General features: G+C 54.9%; 1 protein-coding gene across 1 annotated transcript in view; it reads left to right on the top strand.

Annotated features, from left to right (window-relative positions):
• The window catches only part of TBCD (tubulin folding cofactor D), a 118,109-nt gene that overhangs the window by 5,030 nt on the left and 100,235 nt on the right, over positions 1 to 12,844 (top strand). The window contains exons 5-8 of the mRNA XM_044296277.1: positions 1,025 to 1,126; positions 1,821 to 1,967; positions 2,213 to 2,268; positions 3,021 to 3,153. Coding sequence (XP_044152212.1) covers positions 1,025 to 1,126; positions 1,821 to 1,967; positions 2,213 to 2,268; positions 3,021 to 3,153 — 438 coding nt within the window. The remainder of the gene's footprint in view (positions 1 to 1,024; positions 1,127 to 1,820; positions 1,968 to 2,212; positions 2,269 to 3,020; positions 3,154 to 12,844) is intronic.

Raw genomic sequence — 12,844 nt, 5'->3', positions numbered from 1 at the left:
ATATGGAATTAAAAACTGACAAGAAAGGAATCGTAGGTCCAATAGCGACTGTAATGCTGGGGTTTTAAAGGAGTTTTTTTCCAGGATTTTACCCTCGGGATAGGTTCTCAGTGATCCAATACCCTGGCCCTCTCGCCAAGCACAGCGCCGTGCATTGTATAGTGGCTGTGCCCGGTATTGCTGCTCCTAGGCACACGTGACCAATGAATGTGTCGTCACTCGCTCACAGCAGCGCCGGTGCCTTCTCAAAACAGCTGATCAGCAGGGGTCCAGGGCGTCGGGCCCCCACCGATCAGATACTGATGACCTATCCTCAGGATGGGTCATCAGTAAAAAAGTCTTAGAAAACCCTCTTAAATCGCTTCCCTTTTTGTTTTATTTTCAGAGGATCTAATAAAAGTTATATCTAAGGCTACTTTCACACTGGCGTTTTGGTTTCCGTTTGTGAGATACGTCCAGGGCTCAGCGGTCCAAAACGGATCAGTTTTGCCCTTAATGCATTCGGGTTTGTGCACCAAATGTGTTACTTGTGGAATTTGACTCCAGATTTACCCCAGTTCCTAAAAAATGTCCGCACTGTGTAGATGGGATTTAGAAAATTGTATGCTGCAGGTTTGCCGTACAATATTCTGCCGCGGTCACGTCACCTACACATTTAGTGTCACCGTAATTGTACCGACCCCGGGTCATAGTAATCACACAATGAATTCTGCAAGAAAAGAGAATCCACAAAGCAATGCATTTTATTCGTCCAACCTCACCGAAAAAAATGTAAAGGTTGTGCAGTACGTTCTGTGGTGACATTGAAAATACAGGTTTGGAGATGGGACAGGGGAGTGATGCTCTGCAGTGAAACATCGGAGCCCCGTCCAGTATATGTGATGGTATAGACGGGCGCTGTAAATGATGCTGCCGTCCTCTCTGAAGATTGTATGTGATGACTGTACATTTACATGATGCGGGGGCTGCACACCCTGCGTCGCCCCTATACTGCAGCTGTAGTAACGGATATCTGTTCCGGCAGGTTCGAGGCTATAAGATTTTCCTGCGTCTCTTCCCACATGAGGTTGTGGATGTTCATCCAGTGCTTAAAATGATCTCTGTGCAGGATCCTGCAGATCATGAGGTGAGAGCCGAGCAATTCTATTACTATAGATCCACCAGTTACATTCACAGCTACGAGAGATACAAGAATACAGACGAAACCTCAGGGGCGTCAAGGACATAGACACATGGGGTACAGCACGGCCAGCAACCGAGGGGGGAAGGGACCCCCACATCACAGCACTCCTGACTATTATAGAACTCTGTGTGGGACAGGATAATGATGCTGACGCTCGGGGCGCGGGATGCTGACGCTCGGGGCGCGGGATGCTGACGCTCGGGGCGCGGGATGCTGACGCTCGGGGCGCGGGATGCTGACGCTCGGGGCGCGGGATGCTGACGCTCGGGGCGCGGGATGCTGGCGCTCGGGGCGCGGGATGCTGGCGCTCGGGGCGCGGGATGCTGGCGCTCGGGGCGCGGGATGCTGGCGCTCGGGGCGCGGGATGCTGGCGCTCGGGGCGCGGGATGCTGGCGCTCGGGGCGCGGGATGCTGGCGCTCGGGGCGCGGGATGCTGGCGCTCGGGGCGCGGGATGCTGGCGCTCGGGGCGCGGGATGCTGGCGCTCGGGGCGCGGGATGCTGACGCTCGGGGCGCGGGATGCTGACGCTCGGGGCGCGGGATGCTGGCGCTTGGGGTACTACGCTGCGCTAGTATTATGTATGTACAGTTTTCTTTCTCTGCACACGGATGTATTTTGGGGTTGGCTTCTTCCTCAGACCTGGGAGACGCGTTACATGCTGCTGCTGTGGTTGTCTATGACGTGTCTCATCCCCTTTGACCTCTCACGTCTGGATGGAAACCTCTCTGTGGAAGGAGGAGAGACACGTCGCTCTACCATGGATCACATACTGGAGATCGCTAAGGTCTGTTCTCTGTGAAGACTGTCTCTCTCCGTCTCTCTCGCTCTCTCTCATCTGATTGAACACTTTCCCCTGTAGGAAGAGATTCAAGGTCCTCTGTACCTATCACCCTCTCTTGCCATCTCTCGCTCTCTTACCCGCTTTGTCATTCTTTCTGGTTCTCTCTCTTTCTTCCTTGCTCTCTCGCCCCCTCTCTGTCTGTCTCTTCCTCCTCTATGTGATGACCCTGACGCTCTTCTCTTCTTCAGTCCTACCTGCTGGTCAGTGACAAGGCTCGGGACGCTGCTGCCGTGCTTATTTCAAAGTAAGTCTGGTTCTTCTCATAATGTAACCCTGGAACCACAGTAAAGTGAGTCTGTCAGCAGTTCTGACCCCTCCCAGCTGCTGACAGCACTAGGGGACAGGGAGAGCAGTGTAAACCTACCTCAGGTGATGGGCATGCAGGCCGCATAACCTGGAAATCGCTGTGAGCTCAAGTGTCCAGGAGGCGGCCCCTTCATGTGCGGAGTCCTGTCTCTGCACGGACATCGTGTCCTGTGGGCGTCCTGAGAGTCACCTCATTGTACATTCATCCTCCTATTCATACATGTGTCACTATAGACCAGGGATCGCCAACCTTCTGCACTCCAGCTGCTGTGAAACTACAACTCCCAGCATGCAATCACGCTTGGCGGTTCTAACTTTAAGCTATAGACTGTGTCCTCTTCATGCCAGCAGTGCAAGACCAGGGCTTCCTAAAGGCACAGAGTTGCCTGCGAGTGGCAATAAAATGACTGGATGACACCCCCCCCCCCCCCGCCTTATTGTGTGACTATAGGAAAGATCGTGGAGGGGTTCTCCTGAGACGCCACCCCCGCAGGTGGTAGAGAAGGTGCAGTCCACCATAGCAAGGGCAGGCACTCACTATTGTCCTGGCTATCCTTTTAGGTCAGGCGGGGAGGCTACATATGCCTCTATCCAGCGCCCTGTTTTCTGCTCCCCGGGACCCCCACATCCTATGCCGCTCTCATATCCCTCTCTTTCAGTGCCAATGGCCATCTTGTCATGTTTCTGCAGGTTCATCACCCGTCTGGATGTGAAGCAGAAGAGGATGGCCGACTTCTTGGACTGGTGTCTTGCTACATTATCGAAAGCTTCTTACCTGACCATTGAAGGGACCATCGCCATGGACGGGATGCTGCAGGCCTTGGTACGTTACACCAGTGTTATAGCTGTGCTCAGTGGATTATACTGCAGCTGCATTTAACAAGGGTCGAATCGCGTTTCAGGTTGCACTCGGGCCTGAAATGCATGAACGTTACAGTGTTTATTCAGTATTGTCTAATTCGAATGGAAAATGTTCTATAGTATAATGTTATCTGTATTAGATCAGATCCCCACAGCAGCACAGTGGTCTGTCAGGATGAGCCATAATATGGTGCCAGCTACAGAGCCATGTCCATAGGGTAGTTACTGCTAGAGCAATGTGCCAGGCACGGTCCTCCATGGTCCTGCACCCCTGTCTGCATCTCCAATAGGAAGATACTTGTAATCAGCCGCTCGTGCGTTCTTAGATCCGTGCAGTGTGACGCTCTTCCTGTAGAGGGCGCTGCTGCTGCAGTTCTGTGTCTTTAGATCCGTGCAGTGTGTCGCTCTTCCAGTAGAGGGCGCTGCTGCTGCAGTTCTGTCCTCAGATCCGTGCAGTGTGTCGCTCTTCCTGTAGAGGGCGCTGCTGCTGCAGTTCTGTGTCTTTAGATCCGTGCAGTGTGTCGCTCTTCCTGTAGAGGGCGCTGCTGCTGCACTTCTGTGTCCTTAGATCCGTGCAGTGTGTCGCTCTTCCTGTAGAGGGCGCTGCTGCTGCAGTTCTGTGTCCTTAGATCCGTGCAGTGTGTCGCTCTTCCTGTAGAGGGCTCTGCTGCTGCAGTTCTGTGTCCTTAGATCCGTGCAGTGTGTCGCTCTTCCAGTAGAGGGCGCTGCTGCTGCAGTTCTGTGTCCTTAGATCCGTGCAGTGTGTCGCTCTTCCTGTAGAGGGCGCTGCTGCTGCAGTTCTGTGTCCTCAGATCCGTGCAGTGTGTCGCTCTTCCAGTAGAGGGCGCTGCTGCTGCAGTTCTGTGTCCTTAGATCCGTGCAGTGTGTCGCTCTTCCTGTAGAGGGCGCTGCTGCTGCAGTTCTGTGTCCTCAGATCCGTGCAGTGTGTCGCTCTTCCAGTAGAGGGCGCTGCTGCTGCAGTTCTGTGTCTTTAGATCCGTGCAGTGTGTCGCTCTTCCAGTAGAGGGCGCTGCTGCTGCAGTTCTGTGTCCTTAGATCCGTGCAGTGTGTCGCTCTTCCTGTAGAGGGCGCTGCTGCTGCAGTTCTGTGTCCTTAGATCCGTGCAGTGTGTCGCTCTTCCTGTAGAGGGCGCTGCTGCTGCAGTTCTGTGTTATTAGATCCGTGCAGTGTGTCGCTCTTCCTGTAGAGGGCGCTGCTGCTGCAGTTCTGTGTCCTTAGATCCGTGCAGTGTGTCGCTTTTCCTGTAGAGGGCGCTGCTGCTGCAGTTCTGTGTCCTTAGATCCGTGCAGTGTGTCGCTCTTCCAGTAGAGGGCGCTGCTGCTGCAGTTCTGTGTCCTTAGATCCGTGCAGTGTGTCGCTCTTCCAGTAGAGGGCGCTGCTGCTGCAGTTCTGTGTCTTTAGATCCGTGCAGTGTGTCGCTCTTCCAGTAGAGGGCGCTGCTGCTGCAGTTCTGTGTTATTAGATCCGTGCAGTGTGTCGCTCTTCCAGTAGAGGGCGCTGCTGCTGCAGTTCTGTGTCCTTAGATCCGTGCAGTGTGTCGCTCTTCCTGTAGAGGGCGCTGCTGCTGCAGTTCTGTGTCCTCAGATCCGTGCAGTGTGTCGCTCTTCCAGTAGAGGGCGCTGCTGCTGCAGTTCTGTGTCTTTAGATCCGTGCAGTGTGTCGCTCTTCCAGTAGAGGGCGCTGCTGCTGCAGTTCTGTGTCCTTAGATCCGTGCAGTGTGTCGCTCTTCCTGTAGAGGGCGCTGCTGCTGCAGTTCTGTGTCTTTAGGTCCGTGCAGTGTGTCGCTCTTCCTGTAGAGGGCGCTGCTGCTGCAGTTCTGTGTCCTTAGATCCGTGCAGTGTGTCGCTCTTCCTGTAGAGGGCGCTGCTGCTGCAGTTCTGTGTTATTAGATCCGTGCAGTGTGTCGCTCTTCCTGTAGAGGGCGCTGCTGCTGCAGTTCTGTGTCCTTAGATCCGTGCAGTGTGTCGCTCTTCCTGTAGAGGGCGCTGCTGCTGCAGTTCTGTGTCCTTAGATCCGTGCAGTGTGTCGCTCTTCCAGTAGAGGGCGCTGCTGCTGCAGTTCTGTGTCTTTAGATCCGTGCAGTGTGTCGCTCTTCCAGTAGAGGGCGCTGCTGCTGCAGTTCTGTGTTATTAGATCCGTGCAGTGTGTCGCTCTTCCTGTAGAGGGCGCTGCTGCTGCAGTTCTGTGTCCTTAGATCCGTGCAGTGTGTCGCTCTTCCTGTAGAGGGCGCTGCTGCTGCAGTTCTGTGTCTTTAGATCCGTGCAGTGTGTCGCTCTTCCTGTAGAGGGCGCTGCTGCTGCAGTTCTGTGTCTTTAGATCCGTGCAGTGTGTCGCTCTTCCTGTAGAGGGCGCTGCTGCTGCAGTTCTGTGTCCTTAGATCCGTGCAGTGTGTCGCTCTTCCAGTAGAGGGCGCTGCTGCTGCAGTTCTGTGTCTTTAGATCCGTGCAGTGTGTCGCTCTTCCAGTAGAGGGCGCTGCTGCTGCAGTTCTGTGTCCTTAGATCCGTGCAGTGTGTCGCTCTTCCTGTAGAGGGCGCTGCTGCTGCAGTTTTGTGTCCTTAGATCCGTGCAGTGTGTCGCTCTTCCTGTAGAGGGCGCTGCTGCTGCAGTTCTGTGTCTTTAGATCCGTGCAGTGTGTCGCTCTTCCTGTAGAGGGCGCTGCTGCTGCAGTTCTGTCTCCTTAGATCCGTGCAGTTTGTCGCTCTTCCTGTAGAGGGCGCTGCTGCTGCAGTTCTGTGTCTTTAGATCCGTGCAGTGTGTCGCTCTTCCTGTAGAGGGCGCTGCTGCTGCAGTTCTGTCTCCTTAGATCCGTGCAGTTTGTCGCTCTTCCTGTAGAGGGCGCTGCTGCTGCAGTTCTGTGTCTTTAGATCCGTGCAGTTTGTCGCTCTTCCTGTAGAGGGCGCTGCTGCTGCAGTTCTGTGTCTTTAGATCCGTGCAGTGTGTCGCTCTTCCTGTAGAGGGCGCTGCTGCTGCAGTTCTGTGTCTTTAGATCCGTGCAGTGTGTCGCTCTTCCTGTAGAGGGCGCTGCTGCTGCAGTTCTGTGTCTTTAGATCCGTGCAGTGTGTCGCTCTTCCTGTAGAGGGCGCTGCTGCTGCACTTCTGTGTCCTTAGATCCGTGCAGTGTGTCGCTCTTCCTGTAGAGGGCGCTGCTGCTGCAGTTCTGTGTCTTTAGATCCGTGCAGTGTGTCGCTCTTCCTGTAGAGGGTGCTGCAGTTCTGTGTCTTTAGATCCGTGCAGTGTGTCGCTCTTCCTGTAGAGGGCGCTGCTGCTGCAGTTCTGTGTCTTTAGATCCGTGCAGTGTGTCGCTCTTCCTGTAGAGGGCGCTGCTGCTGCAGTTTTGTGTCTTTAGATCCGTGCAGTGTGTCGCTCTTCCTGTAGAGGGCGCTGCTGTTGCAGTTCTGTGTCTTTAGATCCGTGCAGTGTGTCGCTCTTCCTGTAGAGGGCGCTGCTGCTGCAGTTTTGTGTCTTTAGATCCGTGCAGTGTGTCGCTCTTCCAGTAGAGGGCGCTGCTGCTGCAGTTCTGTGTCTTTAGATCCGTGCAGTGTGTCGCTCTTCCTGTAGAGGGCGCTGCTGCTGCAGTTCTGTGTCCTTAGATCCGTGCAGTGTGTCGCTCTTCCTGTAGAGGGCGCTGCTGCTGCAGTTTTGTGTCCTTAGATCCGTGCAGTGTGTCGCTCTTCCTGTAGAGGGCGCTGCTGCTGCAGTTCTGTGTCTTTAGATCCGTGCAGTGTGTCGCTCTTCCTGTAGAGGGCGCTGCTGCTGCAGTTCTGTGTCTTTAGATCCGTGCAGTGTGTCGCTCTTCCTGTAGAGGGCGCTGCTGCTGCACTTCTGTGTCCTTAGATCCGTGCAGTGTGTCGCTCTTCCTGTAGAGGGCGCTGCTGCTGCTGCAGTTCTGTCTCCTTAGATCCGTGCAGTGTGTCGCTCTTCCTGTAGAGGGCGCTGCTGCTGCAGTTCTGTGTCTTTAGATCCGTGCAGTGTGTCGCTCTTCCTGTAGAGGGCGCTGCTGCTGCAGTTCTGTGTCCTTAGATCCGTGCAGTGTGTCGCTCTTCCTGTAGAGGGCGCTGCTGCTGCAGTTCTGTGTCCTTAGATCCGTGCAGTGTGTCGCTCTTCCTGTAGAGGGCGCCGTCTCACTGGTTAATAATCGAGAAGTAGAATCCATACCTTGAAGCTTTGCCGCTCTGAAGGGTATTTAGGGTCACACGGCACCAAAATCAGGTTAAATTCTGCCTATGCAACGGGATGTTAGGGCAGTTTCTGTGGCGGTGAATCCTGGCGCAGATCTGTGGCGCGTGCAAATTTGGCGCAGAATACCCAGGGCGTCCAGTCGGCTGCATGCGAGTAGCGTCAGAGCTCTGCCTGCTGTGTAGAGGACTGCGCTGGTTGCCATGCACTTCTATGGGGCAGGACTGCAGTAACCAGCTCCGTCCACTACACGATGGGTGGCGCTGTGTATTTCTGCTGCCGGATCTACCGCATAAAAGCCGACGGGTGGCGGTGCAGGGTGACGGACCCCATTCTGAGGATAGGCCTTTAATAGTGGACAACTCATTTAAAGGGACAGTGCACTAATTTCCAGACCCCTCAAGACTGGCGGGTCCCTCGTTGGTGATTATACTGATTTCCCCCGTCTCCCTCCAGTGCGACGCCGCTCCCTTTGCGTCACATGACCATTTGACACGATGCACGGGGAGCAGGGGCCAGTGATTGGCTGCAGCGGCGTCAAACATTAAGTTTACCCCCGAGACAAGCAGCGGGGGCCGGGCTGCGAACGAGTTGGGAATTGGGCCCTGCCAGTCTGAGAGGTCTGGAAATTAGTGTACTGTCCCTTTAAGGAATTTCAGCACGGAGAATATCGGGGCGAGCGCAGGGGCCGGTTTATGTCAGCAGATTCTGTGGGCTCTGACGAGACGGGGGGTCCCCGGGGGCCCCTCTTCCTGGAGGAGAGGCCCCCTCCTGACCTGGCGCAGTACCTGCTGCTCCATAATCGGATAATTCCTCTGCAGGGTTTGGCCGCCGTTGAAGCGATACTGACACTGAAACCCGGCCCGCGCCTCGCAGCCAGAGGAGCAGCCCTCTAATCCGGCATCATGGCAGATCAGAGACGGACCCCCCTGGGCGACTACATCCAATCAGAACCCAACGCCCCCCCATTCCTGCCCGACAACTTCCCTCTAAAATATAATCCCTGATCAATGAACATTTGGGCAGCTTTCTAATCTAGTCTATCTTTGTGCACACAGATCTCTGCTTGCTGTCAGTGAACAGGATCATTCTTGCATCGATGCCCTGACTTCTCACAGCTGAGGGTTTGTTGCCGTGGTCTTCTCACTGGTGTTTGTTACAGTGTGTCAGCCTGGAGTCCATAGAGGGCTGTTCAGACTGGGTACAACGGTGACAAACCCCCAGGGGTGAGAAGGTTTTTAGCTCTGTGCAGGTGGATGGAACTATTCACAGACGGCGAGCAGAGCTCTTGAAACGAGTATAAGCTTGATTTGCATAAGACTGGATGAGCCCTTTAATTGCTAGGAGATAATTGGGTCATGGAGATGATGGGATTGTCCTCCCCGCCACGTGTTCTGCTGGTAATCCGGCTGATGGGGGGGCAGCAAGACCATCATGGCCGCCCCCCTCTCTTAATCCGGGTACTACTGCCCCCATGATCACAGCATTCTCCCAGTTATAACTGCCGCCCTCTGATCCCATGGAAGGGTATTAATTGGCGGTAACGAGGCAGCGCGGATCCACCACCGGGCACTGGCCCAGAAGGGGTTAAGTGAAGCGCTGCGCACCGTTCGCACCCAGCTTTCCTAGCGGTGTCAGTAGGCGAATCGGCTGCTCGGGGCTGTGGGTGACAATATAATGGCCTCCGTCTAAGGTTGTCACCCTGCTTTCCCAGAGTCCTAAATGGCAGTCACCCCCCAATTTCATTGTCGCTAGGCGGATTTGCTGCTGGGGGTCCTAAAAAAGGTGGGTGACCACCCTGTATAGGTAGTGACTCGGCTTTCCCAGACTCCTGAATGGTCAGTTATAACAGTATGCGGTACACGGGCAGCGATGTCTCTCCAGGGCCCTAGAGTCGGCCATGTTTGTCAGCACCCAGCTTTCCCAGACTCCTGAATCAGTACACGGGCAGCGATGTCTCTCCAGGGCCCTAGAGTCGGCCATGTTTGTCAGCACCCAGCTTTCCCAGACTCCTGAATCAGTACACGGGCAGCGATGTCTCTCCAGGGCCCTAGAGTCGGCTATGTTTGTCAGCACCCAGCTTTCCCAGACTGGTGAATCCTCCTAGTTATGGAGCGGCTAAGGCGCAAGGGACTCGCCTCCTGATAAATATACCCTTCAAGGGGCTGGGAAAGCTGGATGACAACTTCTATGGGAACTGACTGGTTGGCACCCAGCTTTCCCAGCAGCAGATGAAAGCTAGCTGAGGGTCGGTGCCCGCGCACTCGCTCACTGCTTCCTCAGCAGAAAAGCCGGTCTGTCTCCAGCGCAGTGACACGCTGAGCTCTGCTGTGCCTGTCAGGACTTGTGCGGCTCACTACTCTCATACACCTGTTACACACCTGTCATACAGGTGCAGTCCCCACTGACAGCTAGCGACCAGGTCCACACCATCTCAGCCTGCTGGGACTTGTAGTGTTAGGAAATGGAAACCTCCTCTATACCTAATTCTCTAGCACAATGCCCCCCCCCCCCTCTTCTTCTCCCCTGCCTGTGTACGTGTCAGTCTCTACTGTAAGTCTTGCATTATATTCATGCACCAGATAAGGTCTTTACAGCGGCATTCGTGGAGTTAATCTCCAGCATCTGTACCAGGAGCTTCTCATGGACTGAGGGTACACCTTTAATGCCCTGTGATTAGACGTCAGGTGACGGCTTGGGTAGGTTAGGACTGCGGGCGTCGTCACACCCTCGGCTTGCGTGACCCAGATGCCATCATCTTCAGTAGCCTCCAGCAGCTGGAACTGGAAAAACAATTCGCGGTAAATAGTAGTGACATGAGCTGCGCATCAGCACTGCCCTACATACCTGGTGCAGGTCCATGCCCGGAGCCCTCTAATGCCGCAGCACCCCCTCCGGGTGTACGGAGCCCTCTAATGCCGCAGCGCCCCCCTCCGGGTGTACGGAGCCCTCTAATGCCGCAGCGCCCCCCTCCGGGTGTACGGAGCCCTCTAATGCCGCAGCGCCCCCCTCCGGGTGTACGGAGCCCTCTAATGCCGCAGCGCCCCCCTCCGGGTGTACGGAGCCCTCTAATGCCGCAGCGCCCCCCTCCGGGTGTACGGAGCCCTCTAATGCCGCAGCGCCCCCCTCCTGGTGTACGGAGCCCTCTAATGCCGCAGCGCCCCCTCCTGGTGTCCGGAGCCCTCTAATGCCGCAGCGCCCCCCTCCGGGTGTCCGGAGCCCTCTAATGCCGCAGCGCCCCCTCCTGGTGCACGGAGCCCTCTAATGCCGCAGCGCCCCCTCCTGGTGTACGGAGCCCGCTAATGCCGCAGCGCCCCCTCCTGGTGTACGGAGCCCTCTAATGCCGCAGCGCCCCCCTCCGGGTGCACGGAGCCCGCTAATGCCGCAGCGCCCCCTCCTGGTGTCCGGAGCCCTCTAATGCCGCAGCGCCCCCTCCTGGTGTACGGAGCCCTCTAATGCCGCAGCGCCCCCTCCTGGTGTCCGGAGCCCTCTAATGCCGCAGCGCCCCCTCCGGGTGTACGGAGCCCTCTAATGCCGCAGCGCCCCCCTCCGGGTGTACGGAGCCCTCTAATGCCGCAGCGCCCCCCTCCGGGTGTACGGAGCCCTCTAATGCCGCAGCGCCCCCCTCCGGGTGTACGGAGCCCTCTAATGCCGCAGCGCCCCCCTCCGGGTGTACGGAGCCCTCTAATGCCGCAGCGCCCCCCTCCGGGTGTACGGAGCCCTCTAATGCCGCAGCGCCCCCCTCCGGGTGTACGGTACGGAGCCCTCTAATGCCGCAGCGCCCCCCTCCGGGTGTACGGTACCGAGCCCTCTAATGCCGCAGCGCCCCCTCCGGGTGTACGGAGCCCTCTAATGCCGCAGCGCCCCCTCCGGGTGTACGGTACCGAGCCCTCTAATGCCCAATGACCTGTGCTGCTATGGATTCTCTGCACCGACACAAAGTAGCAAACCCATGGCGGTGAGGTCAGGAGTCTGTTCAATGAGAGCAAGCAGAGATCTTTAAAAGGTGTAAGCTATACTGATCAGTGACTGCAGTCTGTTTCCTGTCCTGAGTTTGGTACAGTGTGTCGGTGCAGAAATAATTAGGCGTATAGGCTGTTAACAGAGGGTTTTCTACAAAGAGTGCAATTGTAGCAAACCCTCAGCTGAGCGTATTAAGTCTATAGTTGATGTAAACAAGAATATTCCTGTTCATTGACCGCAAGCAGAGATCTTAAATATAGCAAGGAATTCAACCAGAATGTATGTGAGAGAGTTTTAGAATTTTTCATTGCGCAATAATCGAGCTTTATTAACAGAAAAGCAGTAGAAATAGTAACACGATCGCGTTCTGCGCGCCTGGCATTGCTCCGCTCACTCCTCTGATCACTGACAGATTCGCTCAGTTACCTGTAAGAAGGAACAGAGACTGATGGGTTTTCTCTGGCCCGAGGCCTGGTCTAAAATAGCTGCGTCCCCCGACCGGGCCCCCGGCGCTATAAACAGGTGACTTCAGCCCAGACCGGTTCTAGGACCCAGAGGCAGCAAAACGCACAGGATGTCGCCTGAAGTCGTCTCATATCTGGCCGGGGTGTGAATGAAGACGGAATGTGTGCGCCCTCCGGGGTTTATGTTTCTTTTCTGTGGTAATATTTTCCTGTTAAAATGTTTCAGAGCACATTCAGTGCGGCTGAACGGACGTATTACCGTCTGTGTATGGAAGTAATATACTGCCGGTGGGGTCACTGTGTACATACATTACTGATCCTGAGCTACATCCTGTATTATACTCCAGAGCTGCACTCACTATTCTGCTGGTGCAGTCACTGTGTACATACATTACTTATCCTGTACTGATCCTGAGTTACATCCTGTATTATACTCCAGAGCTGCACTCACTATTCTGCTGGTGCAGTCACTGTGTACATACATTACTTATACTGTACTGATCCTCAGTTACATCCTGTATTATACTCCAGAGCTGCATTCACTGTTCTGCTGGTGCAGTCACTGTGTACTTGCATTACTTATCCTGTACTGAACCTGAGTTACATCCTGTATTATACTCCAGAGCTGCACTCACTATTCTGTTGGTGGAATCACTGTGTACATACATTACTTATCCTGTATTATACTCCAGAGCTGCACTCACTATTCTGCTGGTGCAGTCACTGTGTACATACATTACTTATCCTGTACTGACCCTGACTTACATCCTGTATTATACTCCAGAGCTGCACTCACTATTCTGCTGGTGCAGACACTGTGTACATACATTACTTATCCTGTACTGATCCGGAGTTACAACCTGTATTATACTCCAGAGCTGCACTCACTATTCTGCTGGTGCAGTCACTGTGTACATACATTACTTATCCTGTACTGACCCTGAGTTACATCCTGTATTATACTCCAGAGCTGCACTCACTATTCTGCTGGTGCAGTCACTGTGTACATACATTACTTATCCTGTACT

This window comes from Bufo gargarizans, chromosome 6 (genome assembly GCF_014858855.1).
Source record: "Bufo gargarizans isolate SCDJY-AF-19 chromosome 6, ASM1485885v1, whole genome shotgun sequence".
In the NCBI taxonomy this organism is placed as follows: Eukaryota; Metazoa; Chordata; class Amphibia; order Anura; family Bufonidae; genus Bufo; species Bufo gargarizans.
The sequence above is the reverse complement of the archived record's forward strand: the minus strand, read 5'-3'. Positions and strand labels throughout refer to the sequence as shown.